Source organism: Lepeophtheirus salmonis, chromosome 9 (assembly GCF_016086655.4).
Source record: "Lepeophtheirus salmonis chromosome 9, UVic_Lsal_1.4, whole genome shotgun sequence".
Lineage (NCBI taxonomy): Eukaryota > Metazoa > Arthropoda > Copepoda > Siphonostomatoida > Caligidae > Lepeophtheirus > Lepeophtheirus salmonis.
The window spans coordinates 21,811,322-21,833,675 of NC_052139.2; the positions used below are offsets into that span (position 1 = coordinate 21,811,322).

Consider the following 22,354-nt stretch of genomic DNA (forward strand, 5'->3'; position numbering starts at 1 on the left):
TACTTGTCTCAAATACTTTATTGCAGATAGCACTCTTCTCGGAGTCTCAGACAGAATTCTAGGGGGTACATGTTAAATTTTTATAAGTTTTTCAAAAAGGTGTCTGTCGTTAGGACTAGCTTGAGATTCTGTTGGTGACAAGTGAAGCCTTGGATCCGATCCTAGCACTTGATGCATGGGGAGAAACATACTCTCGGTATTGCAGGCACTGAAGTTCTAAGAAGTACAAAGCCTCAATCCAAGACTATCCCTCCATATTCACCGTGGCGGCGATAGGTGTCTTAAGCGTTTGAGGATTCCATTCAATTCCGGATGAAACGAAGTTATAAATAAATTGTTTGACCCAAGTGGTTGTCTCAAGCGTATCTACAACGTTCCTGTAAATTGAGCTTCTCTATCAGAGTGGACTGAATGTGGCACCCCAAATCTCAAAACCCATCTAGCAAAGGTGTTAGGAATTGACTTAGCCCTAGTATCAATCATAAGGAGCGCCTCAGTCCATCTATATGCTTTAAAACTACTTTGGTTTCCAAACACTATTAGAAGGACATTTCTAAAATCCTTTAATTTATATTCCAAACTACGAGAGTATCTTGATTGGGGATCTTTGACGACTTCGTCAAGAAATGGGAATGCTTGAGGGCGTACGGGAGTCTTTATAATGTGTCAGACATGATGTTAAATTTTCATGTTTTGTGGATGATCTTGTAGTGGTACTCGGATATGAAAGAGAACACCCTGATTCCACGAAAAGCTGGAACGATAGTGCTGCGTTTTTGATCCCATATATTCAAAACATCGAGTCCTTGAAGAGACAATGGAAATTGGAGTTTGTAACCAAGGACTACTTCTAGTATAGTAGTCCTTTGCATAACCCATAGGCTATGGGTTATGCCATAGCCCATAAACAATTATTTTATTCTACATATTATTATGACATCATCGTGACGTATTTAATATTATTATTACATTAACTCTTCGTCGGTAAAAGGACAATAATTAGTCTTATATAATATTTCATCTATTATTTAATATTATCAACACTTTAGAGATGATATTTCTTTTTATTTATACATTGATTCTATATGAACACTGTCTCATAATAAACACGACGTCTAGTTATACTAAAATAACATTGGATAAATATATTTGTATATTTAATAATTTATTAATATAAAGAACAGAATTAATTACCTATAGCAATAAAGTATGTCTTTATTATTTCACTAACAATAAATGAGTCCAACAATTACCTATTTCAGTAGTGTTGTAAAATGAGTGAAATATACTATGTATTTAGCAAAAAAAAAACACTTTCGAACTGCGTCATCCAGTTATTTTATGCTATATTATATATTTTAAAAATGTAAATTATATTCATCTAGTTTTTGCAAATAAATATAATATATTAAGAAAAAAAAAAACGAGAGACATTTATTCGTCAATTGAAATGCAATTATCATAAATGCTGGGAGGGGTGGGTCGGTGGGTTTGTGATTGAAGAGATTTGTAAATGTGAATCAACCATAAGCAAATTGTAAATGCTGAATGGATCCATTTGAGTATTTTTTTTGTTTTTCTTTGTTTTGATACAATAAATGTAAGTATACTTTCTAATGTGAATAGATTGTGAGAAGATTGCTGTAAAATAAATTGAATTAAATATCAAAGGAGTAGAAATAATTAAGGGAGTTAAAAGTTATACAAGAATTGAAGACAATTGTGGTAGTAATTACTAGTTCTAATAAACATTAACAATAGAATTTGAAATGAGCGTTTAAAAAGAGTAAAAATTAAAGAAAAAAAAGAAATTTCGAATAGACTTTAATATAATCAGAGTCACAATTCAAAGTTTAAAGATCTTGACTTATATATGTACAATGATATTATAAAAAACATTTGAAAGAAAAAAGCCAGGATCCAAGTAGTGGTCATCTGACAAAATTTCTTTACAAATACAATTTTGATTCTTCTGATGATTTATCATCCTTGAGATTATCATTTTCCTCCTCATCGTCTTCATCCCTATCATCCTCTTGAGGACGAACATTGACTATTTTAACCCGGCTTTCAGGCGTTACAACAGTTGATGAATCTGCTAATAGTCTATTTGTGGAAGATGATGACTCTTGAGATGAATGAATGCTTGTTGTGGGAGAAATGGGACGAATATCCTCGTTTTCATCGTCCTCTTCATCCTCATGATCATCCTCCTTTTCGTCCATTTTGGCCAATTCTTCTTCAACTAAATCGTCTTGCGATAGAATGCTTCTCACATCCTCGCTCGCTTGAATTGAAGAAGTCTCGTTCACAATATGCATGGACACAGATTTGGATCCTGGCGTTTGTAAAGGAATCATTTCATGATGCTCTTCACCCAAATCGTCTTCATCTTCATCATCAGCATTCTGATTCAAAACTTCTCTGGATGTAGGAACTTCAATTGGTATGGTGGGAGTAGTAGCGCTCTCATCATTATGGGTTACGGCTCTTTTGTTTTTCTTTTTACCGCTTTTCTTTTTATTCACTCCTTGCAAGAGGACAGGGGCAGGAGGAGAGGATAAAATGGGTCCGTTCAAAGCCTCTACGAGGCTTATACTAACATAACCTGGAGGAACGCCGTCTTCATGAGCACCAGCAGCCATGGCCGGATGTGATGCGCTGACTTTATGTAGAGCCCGTATCTGAAGGAGAGCCCTGAAAGGTGCTCTGCAAATTGGACAGTTATTTGCTTGGTAACGAAGACTATCAGCACATGCATTGCACAAGCATAAATGTCTACACGGAAGGATAATCGTATCCCTGAGATCACACATACACACAACACACTCAGAGCCACAATCATCAGCTTCTTCGTCGCTATTGGATTTATCCGCACTAGAGGAAGTCTTGTTCTCAAGTCCATAGATCTCTTGGAGTAAATATGAGAGTCCATCCACAAATATCTTTTGTTTGACAGCCTTGAGGATGTAGGATCCATCGCTATATTTTTCAACAATACCTATCGTGGAATGGGACTGCTTGGGATCCTCACCCTCCTCACTAACACAATGGATCACAATGGGTAATAAATCAAAATTTATACTAAAATCCGGATTCACCATCGTCAACTCTTCTTCCGTGTAATTATCCGGCTCAAAAGAGTAGGAAGGTTGTGAGAAGCGTTGAGCCGCTCCGCGCTTATAGTGATAAGTCTCTGATTTGAATCTATAGGAGTAAGATACACCCTGTGTAGCCACGGGGAGTTCTTCTGACGCAAAATGGTAGATTGTGACTGAGCATTTCACATCCGAGTCAAATAAAAATTCGATCCCATATTTCCCATCTGTAAAAATCAATTCAATTTCCTTCATACTCAATATAAGAACACCTCAGCCTTGTCTTTACTTTTTAAATATTTCAAATGCAATTATTTTTATGGGAAAATGTGGAATGATTTATTTGTATCCCACATGAAAAGAGGAAATGTGAATGTAAGACTCAAGACTCGGATGAGGTGTTCTTATGGCCACGGCTCACTTTCCTTCAATCTTGACGAATCGAAGGGAATCTCTTCGTATGTTCACAAGAGATTTCAGTGTTTTCGTTGGCTCTGAGGATTGAGGAGGGGGATATGGAAAAGGAAGAGGCTTCGAAGACAAGAAATTAAGGTCCGTGTTTTCACCAAAGAGAAATGACTCTGGCTGTGGAGACTCAAACTTCTCTTCTCCCATAATAAAGTGATTGGAAAAGTAATGAGATCCCGATTTGGGAGGGTATCGATAGGCCCTTTCTCCGCTCCCAGAGTCAGAATCATCGCCGCCGTTCCCTCCTCCTCCTGATCCTCCACTTCCTCTTCCAACAGATGAACGACTCAGTATCGAACCCATTTCGTCTATTGATCAGTTGAGAGAGAGAGAGAGAGAGAGAGATTAGAACCAGACAAATATATTACTTATTATATGATAATTATTAATTAGAGCCAAGTCTTTTGAGATTTCCTGGTCCCAACCTTTTACAAATCAATCTGGACTCTCATTGGCTTACTTTCCCATGTCTAGGAAATATATTCTCTGTCATTGGGCAATTGCAATAGCTGTCAAATGAGGGGGGAAAGAAGGGCCTACTCTTTTTCTCTCTTACTAGAGCAGCTTGCCAGGGAATACTGATAAAATGAATGTGGAACGCGCTCATTTTTGTGCTTGACGGTAGTGCAAAATAATGCTTTCATATTCATGAAGCAAATGGCTTAAATTGAAAATTGAACAGCTTATATCCTACCCACTTCAAAAAATTATTACATTTTTTTAACCATAAACAATTATCATATCAATGACCGGGAATATACATGATATATTTTTAATGTAACTCAAGTTTTACAAAGAACCATATATTAAAAACAATCTTTAATAATAAAGCAAGATTTGTATGTATGTATTTCTGTAACTCGTACATACATTTTTTATTAAGAAATAACAATGTAGTATTATCAGTGATCAGTAGGAAATCCTGTGAATTTTTTCGCTGGTCCGTTTTTTATGACTTGGTAATCTGTAGAAATAATTTTATTTTCCTTGGCAATTATCATTATTACTTAATTCCTGAGTAGTGAACTTCCCTTCCCTAAACCCTTTCCATGCTCCCTGAGCTATTATACAAAATTAAGGATTCCCTTTAATTATTTGCTATTTTAATTATATGAGGAAGTTTCTTAGCTTTTAATATAAACTAATTTCCAATTTAAGGAATATTAACAATTCAGTTTTGTTTTAAACGCCAATATTGACTGATTTAAGCTTAAAGAGTATCACCCTCTAGTCTATCAAATGCTATCTTATTTTCTTTTTACATAAATTGTGTCTAATGAAGCACCCAACCGTCAGTCAGGCATATTATTTTTACTCTGCAGCCCTGTTATTACAAGAATTGATGAATATATTTACAATTTTTAAAACATTTTTATACGAAATATTAAATATGAGTACTCGTGTTTTATAAATACTTAAGTTTAAGTATTAAATTATAATACACTTAAGTACAAGTACCAATGTACTTGACCCTTTTCCTTCTATGTACTTGGACCTCTTAATTTCTAGTGGCGTTTTGCCCTAATAAAACAAAGAGGAACAGAGATAAAAATAAAATATTTATTGCTAATGCTTTATTCTTCATTATTAAAGAGACTATTAGTAATTAAAATATTAAAATAAAACATAAATTTAATATTAATAACGCAATAAGCGAAACACACATTTCCTCAGACATTAGAATTTGAAACATCCTAAATGCAACTTAATTCCAGACTTGAAACAAAACTTAGTTTTTCCATAATCTTTCTTGACTGCAAATTCAGCAGTTTTATCTGCATTCTAGCTATAGTTCTTGCAGTAAATCCTAGAAACATCTTCCAGTCCTTAGCCGTTCTCATTGCAAATGTCTCACGTGTATAATAATGATAGTTACTATTTTGACTCCATCCTTGAACAATTTTTAAATGAGTCCCTTATGAGAACAAGATTGTACTTTTTCTTCTTCATCAATCAATATCATAGTGCCCCTATAGCCACAATAATGTTATGACCTCAGAATGAGACCAAAGTCCTGTCCTATTGTTTTATCCGTAACCACAGTCAGTCCCTTTTTCGTTAAATCTTGTGCTAATGATTCCGTTAGGGGATGGGACGTCTTTCTTTTTGCAATAAATTGGCAACAGTTTTTCCAGCCTTGTTGGTTTCGCTTCTGGACACCATAGACAAGTATCAGGCTTATTGTTCACCGTGTTCTTCCATGACAACCCCTTGATGGTCCCTCCATTCAATCATTCCATTGTATATTTTTCTCTTTGCCTCTTAGATGGTTTAAATTTTGGTGTAATCTCATTAGTATTTGTCGTCTTTTATTAATAATATATAACATGCATTCAAGGTCCAATCTTCTGCTTCAATACTTGCTAACACAACTTTTTTGAAAAACTCTGTAACCTTGACTAGAGAAATGATTTCCAAATTACCTCATCGGATCGGAGCATGGTAGAGGACCCCCAGAAAGAATTCCCAAGCTCTTCCGTCAACAGGCTTTTAAATGATTAATTCAATAAATGAAGAAATTAATTAATTCCCACATTCGTACGCTCTTAGATAAAATTTTTGAGATAGTTGATAAATAAATCTAAAATAGATAATACACTAATTAGTAATTTGATTATTCATTTTCTTAGAGATCTTATTCTCCATTACCCTTCTCATGGATTTCTTAACACATGATGGAATGTGTTTAGAAATTCCCTTTCATTCTGTCTCATCTCTAGCTAAACCTCATCAACATCAAAAAACAGTTAAAATGAGAAACCATTTTGAATTGATTTTTTAAATATAACATTTATACAATTTGGTTGTATTTCAAGAACAAATTAAAACCATATACAACTTGAATAAGAAAAAAAAAAGAAGTATGTTATTAATAGACTGCTATTAATATCTGTCATGATCTGCCCATTGGCAGGTTAGTGAAAGTCATTTATTTACAATTCAAAATTCAACGGGAGGTTTATTTACAATTACATAAGCCTGGGATATAAATATAATGAAGATCCCAGCATTAAGCAAAAGCTCATGTTATTATTCATATGCTTTGTTTAGTTTGTCTAACTACGTCATTGATCCTTTATGCTATTAACTAATTACAATAGTTAGGGTAGACAAAACGGATGGTAGAAATAAAATTAAACTAAAATGAATATCTATTTAATATCTAAAGCACATTGTACTATATAAAAAGTGGGTTTTATCCATTTTCGTTGTATTTATATCTTATTAGGACAGTCTTGTTTTGCCATCAGGCAACGACATTATTTTCCCCTATTTGCTAGATGACGTCATTGGCTTTATTGACAAAAATATTTTATTTATATAATATATATTATTATTTATAACATAACTTTAACTAAAACATGTTACGATCGTTATACAGAGGTCTTCATTCGAGGTCTTTACTGTTTAAAGACGTTCAGTTTGGGAGTTTGAGTGAGAATGTACTCAAAGACCCGGTGTCATTGTCAGAGAAAGAAGAGGATCTGGACCCTACGGAGAAACATGCCGCTAAAATAGCTGACATCTACCGACCCCGTCCAAAGGATTTTCTTATTAAAATCCAAAAGTGTTTAGATGATCAGGATTTGAAGACTGCGCTTGATATCCTGGAGGTTCAAATGAAGGAAGAGTGTGTCAAGCCAGAGCCAGAGCATTTCAGGTACTTATTTCTCCTGCTCCATTGATTTTCTTAATCTTTGCTAATTGCTTCCTATCTCATTCATAGATTACTTATCCATTCCTGTGGTCGAAGAGGATATGCAAAAAAATCCCTGGAGCTATTCAAATCCTATAATAGTCGTGGATTTTCTAAATCCCAAGGGATTTATTCAGATCTCTTCAATTCTCTCTACAATTGTCCTTACCCTCAATACGCCTTACAAAGAGCTCACATCCTTAGACGCTCGATTCAAAACATTAATCCAAATCAGATATTGGCAAATAATATGATCAAAACCTTTGGGAAATGTGGGGATATAGAAACAGCCTTTGACATTGCAGATGCATCCCTATGTAATGTAAATACGATTAATCATCTTTTGAGTGCGTGTCTGTCTGATAAAGACTCTGGATTTCGTCATGCACTCGTCTTGTGGAGACGCTTCGTTGTAAATGAAAAGAAAAGAAACGTTATTCCCAATGCTCAATCCTTTTCTTTACTTCTACGCATCGCGCAAGAGTGCTCTATAGGGAAATCGGAACATAAAACAGATCTCTTGTTAGAAGCAATGTCGGTCGAACAAGTTCAAGCTCTGGCTGATGAAAGAAAAAACTCTTTCCCACTTGTAACTTAATTCCATTATAAATCAAGACTTTGATCCTTATAATGCTTTTATTTTCTATAGTCAATCTCCAATACTCAAGACAAGAACTTACAGCTCCATTTCCTTCAACCTCATATGGATCTAAAAGGAGTCGTTGGTTTGTCGAATCAATTCAATACGCCTCAGGATAGATTTCTGGCCATTGGTGGTATGGATGGCTTTTTAGATGTATTGAACTCCAGCGGAATTCGTCCTGATGTAAAAATTTGTACTCAAATTCTTAGGCTTCTTCCCGGAAATTCGGAGAAGGAAAACAAATTGTTGGAAAGGATGGATGCTGAGTCAATTCAGCCTGACATTGGGTTTTTTAATGTTCTCATTAAGCGGAGATCCTATAGACGGGATTTTAAAAGTGCTCGAGAAGATGTATTGAATGAAATATATAAACGGGGACTAGAGCCAGAAGTTAGAACGTATGGAATTTTAGCATTAACTTGCTCTAATTCTCACCTTATGCATAGTCTACTAAATGACTTAAAAAACAACGGTGTTAGGAATGATTACCCATTACGGAGAGCTATATTATGCAATACTTGATCCGTAAAAAAATATATTTTGTTTTGAATGATTTTTTTTAAAATTCATGTTGGAGTCTGTTATTCAATTAAGAACTGCATAATATAGCTTATTATTTTATCAGGTTGAATAGTGAAATAATTGGAGCATTAATGACTCGTCCAGCTTCAGGTTTCCATATGAAAGACATGACTTATCTTCTATGGCTATCTCGAAAAATACAATTGAAGATATCGCCACAACTCCTTGCAAAGGTGGAAGGATTTAATCTTACCTTTAGAAAGGAAATCCTAAAGTATGAGCGTGGAGACTCAACCTACAATACCAAGATCGATTTTGAAATCAAGAACAATTTCCAGGGTTGGAAATATTTTCAAGAGGAATATAAGACATGGTTGAAAAGTATTTATATGGAAAATACAGATCATGAGTGGAAGCAGTATTTGACATCTGCTGAAGAAAAGGATCCATCCGTGTTGGATAAGATTCAAAAAATCCAAAAATGATATGTTTTTTTTTGTTAAATGACTTGACTCACAAAATTCTGAAATATAATTGTTATTCATTCTGTTTAATCCATATTGATATGCGCATTTTGGCAAATTAATCATTATTTTTATCTATTTACTAGTGATGAAATGTCAATAATAATTGGAAGACATCGAATACTTCGTTCCTTTCTGTAAGATGATATTATTTACACTTTATTTTTTATAATCTTCATTCAATTTCATATAGTTTGAAAAGATGTGTTCGACATTTTAGTGCAACTCATTCACTCTACAGGAGACGAGAAGAAATTGACTTTGATGAGCCCATCAAGTTTTCAACAAGCAAAGCCTCTCAACCAGAACGTCCTCCATGGATGTCAAATCCAAGTCTCCTTCCCGCAGGACAACCTCCTAAATATCAAGCTACATCTATTTATATTAGCTTTATTGCTTTACTGCTATACTTTTGCGTTTTGCGGAAGGAAAACGATTTGGATGATCTTATTTTTGCGAATAGTTTGTATTCTAAAGTTGATGGACTTGAAAAGGAGGATCTTCTTGCGGCTTTAAATAATGCTGCTGCCGCTGGAAGGGACACTAGAACCATTCGTAAAAGACTCAAGCAAATTGAAGATGAGGAAGCACATACTAAAACTAATTGAAATTCCGCTCCACTTCTGTAGTAGATATGTTGATATGTCATTGAATAGTTTCAAATATTTTATTTAGTTGAATGAGAAATAAAATTAGTTAACAACTTTTTTTAATGATATGAATGAACTAACAACAATTCTTTTAACGATAAACTCTAGGAACTTGCTAACATAATTAAGGACAAAAACATTAGCAATAATATATATTTTTTTTAAATGAGCAATCTCATCTATTATACTGAACTAAGCCACATGCCACGGGTTTACCAACATTTCCATCTACTTTACTATTTGAGCTCAAGCCAATTCCCAAATCATCCTCACCCTCATATATTACAAATGTTCGACCCAATATAAGGTGATGGGGAGAAATACTTTTTATACTTAATTTGTCTGATACGAATGTAAACTCTATAACCTCTTTTTCGTCATATACTATAATATTACCAAGGTCTCCTTCATGGCGGTCCTCTGCTGAGGGGGAACCGTGGTTTTTCTAGAGAAATAACATACTGTTTAGTTGTTCACAAATAAATTAGTTAACTGACTTACTCCAGAGGGGTTAAAGTGCTTTCCTAAGCCTTGACATGCATCTCCCAAACTACTGGTTTCCACAATTGCCGCTCCGTGTTTCCCACTGGTTAGACTCACTACTTTTCCATTCATAATAAGAAGTCCATGTGTTTGCTCAAAAACTACCTGTCCCATGAAACGGCGTAGAGTCGATTCACTATAGAGATTAATTGCCAGTTTAGCTACTCGTCTTGCTGGAAAAAAAATATATGATCGGTTTCAGCTTTGATTATTACGATTGTAACTATAATTATGTATTATGAAAGTAAACCCATATCTTCCTAACCAATAGTCTCTACCACTGAATAAGTAATGATTATCATAAATTATAATTATATCCTTCAAAATCATAATTATAGTTGTCTACTATGAAATTATCTTACGCTTTGAGACAAACATTCGAGATATTAGGAGTGAGTAGTATTTTCCTCTGAATGAATCCCAAAATATTCCATTACTTGTAACATTTCCGTACTTTCCTTTGTAATTAAGTCCATTAAGGTTCGATAATCCACAGTCTTTAAAAGGATCAAACCACCAGCCTCCAGTAAATAGGTTTGCACAGTTCTTTTGATCAGGATAAGAATTTTTGTCTCTTGTACTAAATTTCAATCCACTTATTGGTGTACTTTTTGGGAGAGTGATGGATCGATTTTTAAGTTCATCAAAAGCTATAACAGCATCATATTTGAGAGAAAAACTTGAATTTCTTCCACTGATAACAGCGTTCAATAATTTAATTCTTACTTTCTTGATATTTTCATCGAATAACCTAAGAAAGGTATACCCAATATGAATAAGTCATTTTTGTATATGGATTGCAATAAACTTACAATATGGTCAAATCCTGCGGTCGTCGCATTAAGGAAGTCATGTAGTCCAGACCCAGCCAATGTTCTTTGTCAGGCTCACCGAAACCATTTCTGTAATCTTTCCAATTCTTGTCAAAATAATTATAAGGACTAGAGAATTGACCTCGCCTTTGAACAATGGTATATGTTTGATTTCCTCTCCAAAAGCAATATACCAGTTTTTTATTTCCTTCAAAGTCTATTTCATATACTCCATCTTGAGAATTTTCGATAGAAATACTTTCACATGAAGTTATATTTAGAGGTCTTTCATTAAAAGTGTATGCACTACTTGATGATACAATTGTAGTTTGATTTTGTGTGAATTCAGAACTTGAAGAACTTCCTGATGATGAAGCAGTACCATTAGAAACGAAAGAGCTTTCAGGTAGAGTAGAATTCTCGCCCGATTCCACAACAGAAGTTTCAATACCACTCCCACCCTTTCCAAAATGGATTTTTGTATGACTACAACCCTCTAAACTCAATAAGCAATACTCTGTTGGACGATAATCATGAATGCAAATCATGTAGTTATAAACGCAATCAACTGGGGAAAAATGAATTAATTATATTTTAAACTTGAATGTTTGTAATATCCTCATTGGACTGACATACCATGATTCCATATCCTCGAACCAGAATTATAGCCCCCACCTAGAATGATAAGATAACTATGAAAGTTTAATTTGTAATGAGACATTTTCGATTTCATTGATTTGTTTTTTAAATAAGAAAGTCCATCATTCAACAACGATATTTTTGAACGTAACAAAAGTCATAATAATTATTTTAAAATTATTAAAAAAGTTTAAAGTGGGATATAAATTTGGTTAATGGAGTAGCAAGGAGTGGAAAATTATTACACTTATATTAAATGGAATAAAGATAAGTAGTTATAAAACGATGCAATGGGAAGTTAGAAGTTCTTACCTGATCTTGAAGTTTCAAAATATACACTTTCATTAAATGTAAGGGCATTGCATATTAGTAGTTGATGTCCAATGATCAAAACAATAAAAAACAACATATTCATTCAGTGGATCTTGAGTCCCAACTGACAAAAATAATTCAAAATTTCAAAGTATTTAAACATCTAAATATTCACTTGAGAGATTTCTCATTTATCGAGCTCATCCACCTGAGCTTTGCATCATCTCTTATGAATGTACCATTTATAGTTTTGTACATAATATATTAAATCAAATTTAATGAACAAGGTAATTTTTTAAACAATATTAATAAGGAAAAAATAATAATTGTATTGTCAATTGCTTATAAAGCGTTAATTTCGATTTCTTTTCTATCTAAATATTTACATATATACAAATATATAATATATTAATATTATGTACGGTGTAGGATTATAGAGAGATTATTCACATTCAAAGTTTGCCCAAACATTTTTTATTGTAGAAGAGATGATCTATTACATTATACATAAATGAATAATGACAAAATTTATGTTCGAAATCAAATAAAGTCTAAGTATTAAATCAATATGTTAAATAATCAATATGTTAAATAACACACAATCATTTCCTAATGATCCAAATGACATTTATCAAATGTTTATAGTATATTGCATTTTTCTTCCTTAAAGCTATTAGCATGGAATACAATATTGTTTTACAATATTGTAGACTTCAAAATTAATATAAGTGTATAAAGATAAATTATATTATATATAGTATGTATAAACATGTGTACCTATGTTTCCAAAATGAATAATTGTATGAATATCCCTTTGAAATGTAAAGGAAACGATATAATATGTAGATATTTCTATCAATTATCACAATAGCCCTAATACCATTATCATAATGTTGCAAGGGTTCTGTAATCCAGGGACGTCATCAAAGATGGCATGGATAGGAAGTGTTGTGTTAGTGCTTATTTATTCGGGCTTAGGACTGGTCCTTAAAACTGTCGGTCTAAAAGTTCAGTCAGTACTGGAACTCATTAAAAAAAAGAATAAATGAAGTTGATTGAGGTCATCAAGGACCAAACTTTATAAATTTTAGGACTGATACACAGGCCTAATACTGAACCATAACAAGACAGAACTAGAGGGGACTGCAGTCTTCATCACTAGGCATGGGGGAGGAGGGGGTTACTAGTGTTGTATAAAATATTAACTAGAAAGCAGGAGATAATTTTTGTATTTGCAACCTGAATATTATTCTTAATTTTCTAAAACTGTTATCATTATTATTAAATTCTTGAAAAGGAATTTTTAGCAAGAGTTGAGATTTGTGAAAGGATTAAAAAAAAAAGTGCGAGGAGAAGGCAAGAGCAAGGCAAATGATAAAACGGAGTTAATACGCTAGTTAATATCAACTACCTGTTACATGATTTTTGGGGGGAGAAAATGAATTAATGATATAGGGAAGATAACCTTCTACATTTAAAATAGTACCAGCAGTTAAATTGATATATACCTATTTTATACAATATGTTTAAAACTATTTATACCAAAGATAGGCGATAAATAAGGTTGATAATTTTGGTAAGAATACAAAAGCGTGCGAAGAAAAGGGAAGAAATACTTATGGCATCATTGATTAAATAATATACATCTTGTTCTATCAAGAACGTTATCATTCCCGCCTTTGTTATTCAATATTAATATAATATTAGATGCTGATAGTCGATAGAGTACTGAATAAAATGTATAAAATAACGTCCCCTTCTGTCTGGATTTATGAAAATGGAGGCCCAGGAATGTGGAAAATACTTACCGGATGAGAAACAGATGGCTTGTCGGATTTGTCGATATAAATGTCCCTTTAGTCCCCTGTTTAGAATAACACGCCACTCATTATCCTCATCTCATATCAAGAGTATGGATATTCATCTAAAAAATCAAGTTAATAACGAATACATCAAGTCAGACTTTCACTTTGATCTCACAAATATGCTTATTGCATGTAATATAACCTTATCCCTTGGTAATCATCTACGTTCAAAAAATTTATGGAGAAATACAAGGGTAAACATATCCCTTCCCGAGGAACCATCATTAAATTAATGGAGGATATTGGTAACGATGTCATCTCCAAAATCAAAGAAAAAGTCGAAGATAAATGATTTTTTTGTTGCTGTCGATTATACAAAAGATAATCAGGAGCGATCAATCACTGCTTCATTGATTGGTCCTTTGGACAGCTATTTCTTGGGTCGTCCAAATCTCATCAACGTGATAGACATTAAACGTGCTAATGCCAATAACATAATACATTTTGTTGTCGAGAGTATTCAAGTTACTCTTGGAACCGACTTTAATGCTACTCGCCTGAAGGTGTTTACAACTGATGTGGAGCTTCTTATTGCAAAAAAAGCTGGCGAAGACCTAAAAAGATACTACCCTCAGTTGAAACATATTATTTGCGTGGCTCATGGGATCCATAACGTTGCTGAACTTGCTCGTAAAGACTTCCCTAGAACAAATGAATTAATATCCGAAATCAAAAAAATGTTTTTGAACGCTTGACTAAGAAAACAGTAGATTCGCTGCTTCTTACCAAATTCCCTTACCCCCAGTCATTACACGTTAGGGAACTTGATTAAAAGCAGCACCTTACTATTTCAAACCCTTCATAGTAATTAGAGAATATTTAAGTAGCCTCCGTGAAAAAATGCCTTCTATAATTAAAGCAAAGGAGATTATTACTGACGAATATATATTTGAAGAGTTGACCACTATTCATAATAATCTCAATCAAATTTCTGGGGCCATCACAGCTTTAGAAGGAAGATTACCCCTTACTTGTCAGCATTACCATCGTTGAACTGCTAAGAAATGATACTAAGCTAGAGCAATTCCGATCTAAATTGACCAATTTCCTATCAGAAAATCCAGCATGCAATGAATTGCGAGACCTAGCCTGTGTTGAAGATTCAATTTATAGAAGTACCCCCACTGTAAATTGTGAAGTTGAGAGAATTTTCAGCTTTTCAGCATGCTTAGAGCCATCCACACCAAATTACGATCAAAGTTATCAGTAAAAAGTATAAAATATTTACTGATTTGGAAATGGAACTCTGAATTTTGTACCATCTAACAGTAAGTATTCATTTTTTTTTAAATCTAATCATAAAATATGATTCTATTTTAGTTAAAAATATACAGAATTGTGATACACAACTTATAAAAGGCAAAAACAACTGCTTAAATGGTCACAACAACGGGGGTAGTAGCTTTGGATGGTTCGCAACTAGTTTGTCTGACACTAGTTTTCTTCACTTAAAGGCTTGGGTCATTAGTGTTATGTATTGTCTTTTATTTACTTTTAAATCATGACGTAGGGATTTGTTTAAATAGATAGGTAGGTACCTTGTGTTTTTACGAGTTTGTATATTTTAATAGTCATAGTATTAAATGTAATCCCTTACAGAATATATGTTTTAGTGTATGATTGTACCCCCAATCCAAAGGTGTTCTTATTGACTTAACTCCGGTCCGTTGCTTCCGTCTGTAGGTGGTGTTCGTAGAACATTACAATTAGGTTTTCCAATATTACATAGTCAATAAATATTACTTTTTTGTCACTTAAGGATTAGCTATAGTTCATAAGCTCTACTTGAACAAATATTTTGCAGGAAAAAATGCCATTTACTATTTGGAAAGGTTACAGAGATGGGAGGATCGCCGGGAGATGCGTGTTGAGTTACAAGATGACTATATTGAAAATAAAAATAAAGATTCATAATTTTTTTTTAAATCTTATACGAATGTCAGAAAACTCATAAAAAGGCAAAAACATCGGCTTAAATGGTCACAACAACGGGGGTAGTTGCATTGGCTGTAGTATTATAATTAGAAAATTGTCTGTATCCTTCATGATAATAGTATGTTGTTATACAAGCATAAATAACCGGGGAAAAATCTTTTTTTGATGCTCTTACTAAGGAGTAATATCGCCGGACATTACTACATAATTAGCTTTTGCTCTAAATCTTTACGATGCCATGTTAGAAAACTACATTAAGTCAAGAATGGTTGCCTGAATTGTCTTATCAGTTATTAAGGAGTCTTATTTTTATATCTAAGATAAGTAATTAAGGTTTAAAATTTGACTGCATGGATTAACTTTTCTTTTTTTAGATAAACATGAAATAAATGAAAGTGGAATTCTAAAAGCTGTTCCTACTAAGATTGGAAGAAGATATGGATTTAAATCTAACATTATTTTATGATTTTGACATTTACTTTATTATTAATAATTATTAAGATCCCATCCGTAGAGATATATCTATCCTGTGCACAATTGTATATGCAACTTGCACATGACGAAAAAAGGGGGATGATCTTTTTGATTAAACTCCACGTCTGGCTTGTGTTTTGCAACCTAAAGTTATGACATATTGAACTGAATTCCGATGTTAGAACAAGAAAATATTATTGGATCAATCTATTATTTCAATATTCTGTATTTATAATTTATTGTTATTATTAGTTATATTATTCTAATTGTTTAATTTTGTATATTTAACTTAAATGTATGATGGTTTAGTTTTTAGTATGTAGATTATATTTAATTTAAGCTTTCTTTTTAAACTTGGAACTTCAAATGTATTTCGAAATACTCTTACTTTGTCGTTTTATTAGTTATTATTCTGAGAAAATGGTTGATAATGAATTACTATTTCATGGAGAGTGACGTTTTCAAATCTACTGTAACGGATAAAAACCGTCCAAGTCAATTATACGTAGTATATCTTCATTAAACATTTTGCTAATACATATTTTCGTTATACCCTCAAAAATCATAATAAAGCAGGCAACTGATAAATACTGATGTGATTATCAGTGAGAATCAGATCAGTATTTTCAACAATGACACCATATGTCTTTCTCCCCCCTTCTCCTCGCACGCGTTTTTCTTTACAATATTATCAACTATAGTAATGATACGTCGTGACAGCTAAGCGACTCTCCTCCAAAACACTCATCAAAATGTCAGGGTTACAATAAGGATGTTGAATCTTTCTCTAAATGTGAAAAGACAATTCCAATCGGGGGGGTTTCTTCATAAATTTGTTTAATAATATTTATTGAATGTCCTTTTTGTTGTAAAATGTCAAGCCTTTTAAATTGTGTCTATATTTCATTCAATGACATTTTTTTCTATCCTTAAAATATCAGACCTACATATATGACTGACGAAACAGTTGTTGCATATTCTTTTTTTTGTTAATTATTTAATAGCCAATAGATAATGTTGTTGTTAGAATCTCCCTCTGAAATAAGCATTCTCGCCTATATTTGATAAAATACTTTAATAAAATAGATCAGTATGAATTTCCTTGGACTAATACCAGTTTAAATGTTATTTGAGGTATTCATATTTGAAATTTAACTTTGAATTTTATTTAAAAAAAAATTTATTTTTTGTGAATAGCTGTGAATTTTTGGAATTTTTTGAAAAAATTTAATATTTGATTTTTTTTTCTAAAAATGTATCAGTTGAATTGTTTAAATTTTTTTTCCAAGAACTTTAATTTTTTTTGTCAAACCGTTGTGGATTTTTGAAGTTTATTGAAAAAGATTTAATATAGGAAATTTCATTTTATAAAGATTTTTCTAAAAAATTAATATTTGAAATTTTTTTCTAAAAATTATATATTTTTAAAAAATTCCTAAAAACTTAATATTTAAAAGTTTTAATTTTGAATTTTTTTTCCAAAAATTGATTTGATGTAAACATCTGCAGATTTTTGAAATTTTTTCCAAAGAATATTTGTAATTTAACTTTGGAATGTTTTCCCAAAAAATTAAAAATTTTTGTGAATCGCGTTTGATTTTCGAAATATTTTGAAAAAAAAATACATATTTGAAATGAATTTTTTTTTTTACCCATGGTTACGAAGAGTAACACTGAAGATTTTTTGCTGAGTTATAAGCGCAAGTCCTTGTTAGACTTGGAGTAGAATTGAGGATCAACATCAATTTTTTGTGTTTATTTCCTTCATCTCATAGCTCTAAAACATTCTTCAAACTTTTTAAATGGAGACGTCTCCCACGCTGACCTGATAAGAATAAGAGCCGGCACATCATTTAGAGACCTAGTCTCAAATAGAACGATTGAGTTAGCTAATGTAGCCTCCACATCGGGTAGCAGACTTTCTGGGGATATTTCACTCGGTCATGCTGAGTGTAATGTATTATTGTTTTCTTCCCCCTTTTTCTCGTCTCTTATTTTCTTGTATATATATAAATCTGTAAAGTACATTCTTTTACCTGATTTTAAGTATAAATAGTTGTGTATATTATATATGTATTAGAATTAGAGTAGGATATTGTAATAATAAAAATACAGATGTTCTTATAAATAACCGTTGTATTATTCCTCCACGCCATTCCTTCTTCTCATTTGTCTCTCGGTCGTCCTAGATCTCTCCTCCTTATAAATAATTAGAACCTCCTCGCCTTCGTCAAGACGCAACATTGGGGACGAGGATGGGATCAGGATCACGTGACCTCCCTGCTGTGAGATCGTCGGCGAAGCTAGCCCTGCTGGAGTTGGGTAGCCCTTTTTCGTCGACAAGGAGAACGCTCGTTCGTCTACGAAAGGCGGAACAATACGGGCTGTACCTCAGTTTGGCCCTCGTGGAGGAAGGAAAAGAACCATGGTCACTTACAACAAGTGAAGTGGGTGTCCGTGTCCGGGACCACATCATTCAAAGTGGATTTCAACCTATGAAGTTCTGGTTATCCCTTGTTCCTACTCTCCCGTTCACATCATTGGGTTATGAATGTGCAATGGTTTCTTCTCTGGATCCTCCAGAGTTGGATGACGGTACATCGAGTGAGATCGATATGTCTCCCAAGGACGAGCTGGGTGCTCGTGTCCCTAAAACCTCTATAAGGGTGAACGATATTTCTTCCAGGAACGGGCAGTGTGCTCGCGTTCCTAAAGCCTCTATAAGCGTGAACGATATGTATCCCAGGGACGAGCAGGGTGCCCGTCTCCCTAAAACCTCTCTAAGGGTGAACGATATTTCTCCCAGGAACGGGCAGTGTGCTCGCGTTCCTAAAACCTTTATGAGGAGTAGTGTTCTCCTTTCTCCAGTGCGCGTCCTGAGAGCACGGCATGTCTATGGAGATAAATTTTATCTATACAAGAACAAATAGTTTGTCCGCGCCTGGTTATGGATGGAGCGGATCAATAAGCTTCTGTTCATGGAGCGGAACCTGTTTAAGCACCGGCATGGATTTGGTGCTTGGGGAGTGGTGCAATATATTAGTGTTTTCTTCCCCCTTCTTCTCGTCTCTTATTTTCTTTCATATATATATATATATCTAAAGTATATTATTTTACCTGATTTTAAGTATAAATAGTTGTGTATTTTATGTATGTATTAGAGTAGGTTTTTGTATTAATGAGAATACAGATGTTCCTTTCAATAAGTATTGTCTTGTTCCTCCACGCCATTTCCTTCTCATTTCTCTCGGTCATCCTGGATTCCTCATTATAAATAATTGGAACCTCCTCGCCTTCGTCAAGACGCAACACTGAGGAGGAGGCAGAGGTACTGTCCCAAGACCCTAAACTCTCGGCTGGGGAGATAACGGACCTGCTTCTAACAACTAGTGACGACATGACTAGGGAACATATCCAAATTACTAGGTCCTCCTCAATATATAAGGATATGGTCCAGAACCCCTCTAGATCCCCTGGTCGTGCGTCGATAGTTTACGAGGATACTTCCGTTTTTGTACATGTAGGTAGGCAATCTATACACCCTACAATATCCAATGTTAATAGACATACAAGGCTATACCATAACGTGTTTACGATTGATGTTTGACTTCCACCACGCTTTTAATAGTGACGTCATAATGTATGAGTGGTTGCGTGTTTTTTTTATATTTTCCATCTTATTAAAAAATAAACAATGTACATTCTTGATTATACAATTTGACAAGGTCTTCATTTGATTAAAATACATTCAAACCCATTTAGGATCTTCCACGTCATCTTTAGTGACACATATGAAGCTAAGTCTCATTTTCTCTAGAGGATGCCATGGTGGAATACAGCTAGAAACAAAGAAGATTGTCGGATTTCAATCAAATCCATTAGGTAATTAAATTGAAGGCTAAATTGCAAATTATTTACTTATTAGTTATTAAGTTAAATCTTCAGCCTTGTAATCATTAATTTTATCATTCAATCCAATTTATTGTCAAATGTAAATAAAATATAATATCATACTCCAAGGATTCCTCTCTCTTGGCCCACAATGTAGTCCCAGTTCTTAATTTTGGCCTTTAGGGAATTTGTATGTGGTACCCTTTATATTATCTAGACGTCAAAATCTCCCTCTCTTTCCCAGAAATCGGTACGATCAAAAACTCCTGTAAGTAGTACCGGGCACGTGCAAACATGAATTCAAATACGCATGCAACATGAGTCTATTGAGAAAAAAAAACCACTATGCAACATTTTTGGTAAGATAATAAGTAATAAATAATAACTATTATTCACTTTGTGGACGCCATCTTTATTGTGTTTTGTAATTCCAACCATGCCCACTAAGTGTTGTGCTCCAGGGTGTAGAACGGGATATGACAACAAGCCACAACAGTCTGGTGTTACGATCCATCTGTGGTAAAACAAAGAGAGAAACCCCGAACTTGATACCGCCTGACTGAGAGCCATTCCAAGAGAAACAGCTCAGAAGAAGAGAGATTAGGCACCATCCAAAAGTACAAAGCTATGTTCCTTGCATTTCAACGACTCTGATTTCATCTGTGAGTCTAAAAGAAGTCAAACCCTTGGCAAAGCTCTCAACTCCTAAAGCACCATCAAGGCCAACTCAAACTGCGAACACGTCACGTTGGGCTGAACAGTTCAATGACATACAGCAGCATCTGGAATTTGAACTCTTGAATGAGGAGTCAGTCCTCTCTGTGGAAGAACATGGTGACAAATTGGCCGGAGACACTCCCATCAGACAGGTTGCTGAACTTATAGATTAAAACATCCGAAGACTCAAAAGATTATTCTTGTCCAATGACATAATTTAATTATAATTTAAAATAGTTATAATTAACTAAATATATAACTATATAAAGACTAGAATATGATATAATATAAGATATTGATGAACAAAAAGCACGTGTTACTGTCTTCTGTACAAATAAATGAATGAATTCATAGGAAAAGTGACATCTACCAAAAAAAATTGAGAAATACTAGCCATACTATTTTCTCAGGCTAACGGTTGCGTTTCGCTACTTGGTTTATAACTTTAGTCTGACCTTGTATTTCCATTAACCTTGAGGGGAAGTAAAAAAAATCTATTATTTTTAATGGATTTTAATTTTTTTTTCTCCCCCTTAATATTTATCTCATTGTCAATCAAAATGTGCCTACATGAAGTTTGGACTCGAAGATTTCTATCATATCCTCCTAATTCTCGACAATTGGTTTTCCAGATAGTGGTGCAGGTTTGACATAAAAAAAACGGAAGTCGAATCGACGAGACCAATATTGCACGTGATTTTCTGTTAAGGCTGATTCATTGATAGGCGCGCACCTTTAAAAATACCTACTGTGAACATATTTCGGAAGGGCAGTCCTAGTTTTTACTTACGGCTGAAATAGCTCAACTTATTAACTAAGTAAATAAGTTGACAGAGGTTTTTAGGTGGAATACCAGAAAGACACGTTTATGCTACGGGAAATATGTGCCTAGTCAGAACATACAATGTTCAAGTTCGAACCGATTTCAAAAAGTTCGTCTCATATTAATGAATAAATAAAGGATCTTGAAGTGAGGGATCTGATTAAAACAATTCATATTGACTCGAGTTCCAAAATTTGAGGTGAACTCAGCATTTATTCCGGGAGATAACTTGGAAGAAGACCCTCTTGAACATAATCTCCATCCAAATTTCCTAGGAATGACTCCATTGTCAAATCAATTCTACTCCAGGCATATGAGAATGAGATGAGAATTAATATTCAATTGAATGATTAATTAAAGTATATTCACTAATGCAGGTAACATATTAAGGACTAGGCCAACAAGAAATTCTTCGTATCTGCGAAATCCAAGAGATTATTTTCTTCAATCTCGTAGTTGAACCCCATCGACTATTATCACAGATTGTTATTAATCAGATACTTCATTCAAAATCCTTTATTTATTAATGAACATGAGACGAAATTTTTTAAATCGGTTCAAACTTGAACATTGTATGTAATGACTAGCAACATGTCTCCCGTAGGATTAACGTGCCTTTCTAGTCTACCAACAAAAAAACCTCTTTCAAATGAACGCAGTATCTTCCTTACTACTTATTTACTTAGTTGATTGGTTAGGGAATTTTGGCCATAAGTAAAAACTAGGACTTACCTTCTGAAA

At 33.7% G+C, this 22,354-nt stretch overlaps 4 protein-coding genes and 1 long non-coding RNA gene across 5 annotated transcripts; 2 read left to right on the top strand and 3 right to left on the bottom strand.

The window, feature by feature from the left end:
• Positions 1 to 4,086, bottom strand: LOC121123910 (probable E3 ubiquitin-protein ligase MGRN1). Its single transcript, XM_071890898.1, is given in 2 exon segments — positions 1 to 3,325; positions 3,488 to 4,086. Coding segments are annotated over 2 exon segments (1,758 nt in total). The 5' UTR covers positions 3,870 to 4,086; the 3' UTR covers positions 1 to 1,949.
• Positions 4,087 to 6,445: 2,359 nt separating this feature from the next.
• On the top strand, positions 6,446 to 9,038 carry LOC121124009 (pentatricopeptide repeat-containing protein 1, mitochondrial). The gene is made up of 4 exons (XM_071890846.1): positions 6,446 to 7,227; positions 7,294 to 7,852; positions 7,913 to 8,425; positions 8,503 to 9,038. Exons 1-4 carry the CDS (start codon positions 6,929 to 6,931, stop codon positions 8,911 to 8,913), a joined length of 1,782 nt encoding a protein of 593 aa, XP_071746947.1. The 5' UTR covers positions 6,446 to 6,928; the 3' UTR covers positions 8,914 to 9,038.
• On the top strand, positions 8,951 to 9,670 carry LOC121124011 (uncharacterized). The gene is made up of 2 exons (XM_040719099.2): positions 8,951 to 9,089; positions 9,146 to 9,670. The coding sequence occupies exons 1-2, from the start codon at positions 9,046 to 9,048 to the stop codon at positions 9,558 to 9,560; spliced, it is 459 nt and encodes a 152-aa protein (XP_040575033.1). The 5' UTR covers positions 8,951 to 9,045; the 3' UTR covers positions 9,561 to 9,670.
• LOC121124010 (uncharacterized) lies at positions 9,606 to 12,291 on the bottom strand. The gene is made up of 6 exons (XM_040719098.2): positions 11,909 to 12,291; positions 11,594 to 11,632; positions 10,958 to 11,525; positions 10,508 to 10,896; positions 10,104 to 10,318; positions 9,606 to 10,047 (listed from the first exon to the last, which is right to left on the bottom strand). Exons 1-6 carry the CDS (start codon positions 12,009 to 12,011, stop codon positions 9,778 to 9,780), a joined length of 1,584 nt encoding a protein of 527 aa, XP_040575032.1. The 5' UTR covers positions 12,012 to 12,291; the 3' UTR covers positions 9,606 to 9,777.
• A 7,595-nt stretch (positions 12,292 to 19,886) lies between these two features.
• Positions 19,887 to 20,603, bottom strand: LOC139906301 (uncharacterized). The gene is made up of 3 exons (XR_011781721.1): positions 20,470 to 20,603; positions 20,101 to 20,396; positions 19,887 to 20,021 (listed from the first exon to the last, which is right to left on the bottom strand). It is a non-coding gene; the product is annotated as an uncharacterized lncRNA (long non-coding RNA).
• Between the last annotated feature and the right edge of the window lie 1,751 nt (positions 20,604 to 22,354).

What these genes read in the sequence shown, in the direction of transcription:
- LOC121124009 (XM_071890846.1), top strand. Translation starts at nt 6,929, where the DNA reads ATGTTACGATCGTTATACAGAGGTCTTCATTCGAGGTCTTTACTGTTT. An exon ending in CCAGAGCCAGAGCATTTCAG is followed by an intron (nt 7,228 to 7,293) that starts GTACTTATTTCT and finishes TCTCATTCATAG; the next exon opens with ATTACTTATCCATTCCTGTG. An exon ending in GAAAAAACTCTTTCCCACTT is followed by an intron (nt 7,853 to 7,912) that starts GTAACTTAATTC and finishes TATTTTCTATAG; the next exon opens with TCAATCTCCAATACTCAAGA.
- LOC121124011 (XM_040719099.2), top strand. Translation starts at nt 9,046, where the DNA reads ATGTCAATAATAATTGGAAGACATCGAATACTTCGTTCCTTTCT. An exon ending in CGAATACTTCGTTCCTTTCT is followed by an intron (nt 9,090 to 9,145) that starts GTAAGATGATAT and finishes AATTTCATATAG; the next exon opens with TTTGAAAAGATGTGTTCGAC.
- LOC121124010 (XM_040719098.2), bottom strand. Translation starts at nt 12,011, where the DNA reads ATGAATATGTTGTTTTTTATTGTTTTGATCATTGGACATCAACTACTA. An exon ending in CCGCAGGATTTGACCATATT is followed by an intron (nt 10,897 to 10,957) that starts GTAAGTTTATTG and finishes TACCTTTCTTAG; the next exon opens with GTTATTCGATGAAAATATCA. An exon ending in TCGAATGTTTGTCTCAAAGC is followed by an intron (nt 10,319 to 10,507) that starts GTAAGATAATTT and finishes TTTTTTTTCCAG; the next exon opens with CAAGACGAGTAGCTAAACTG.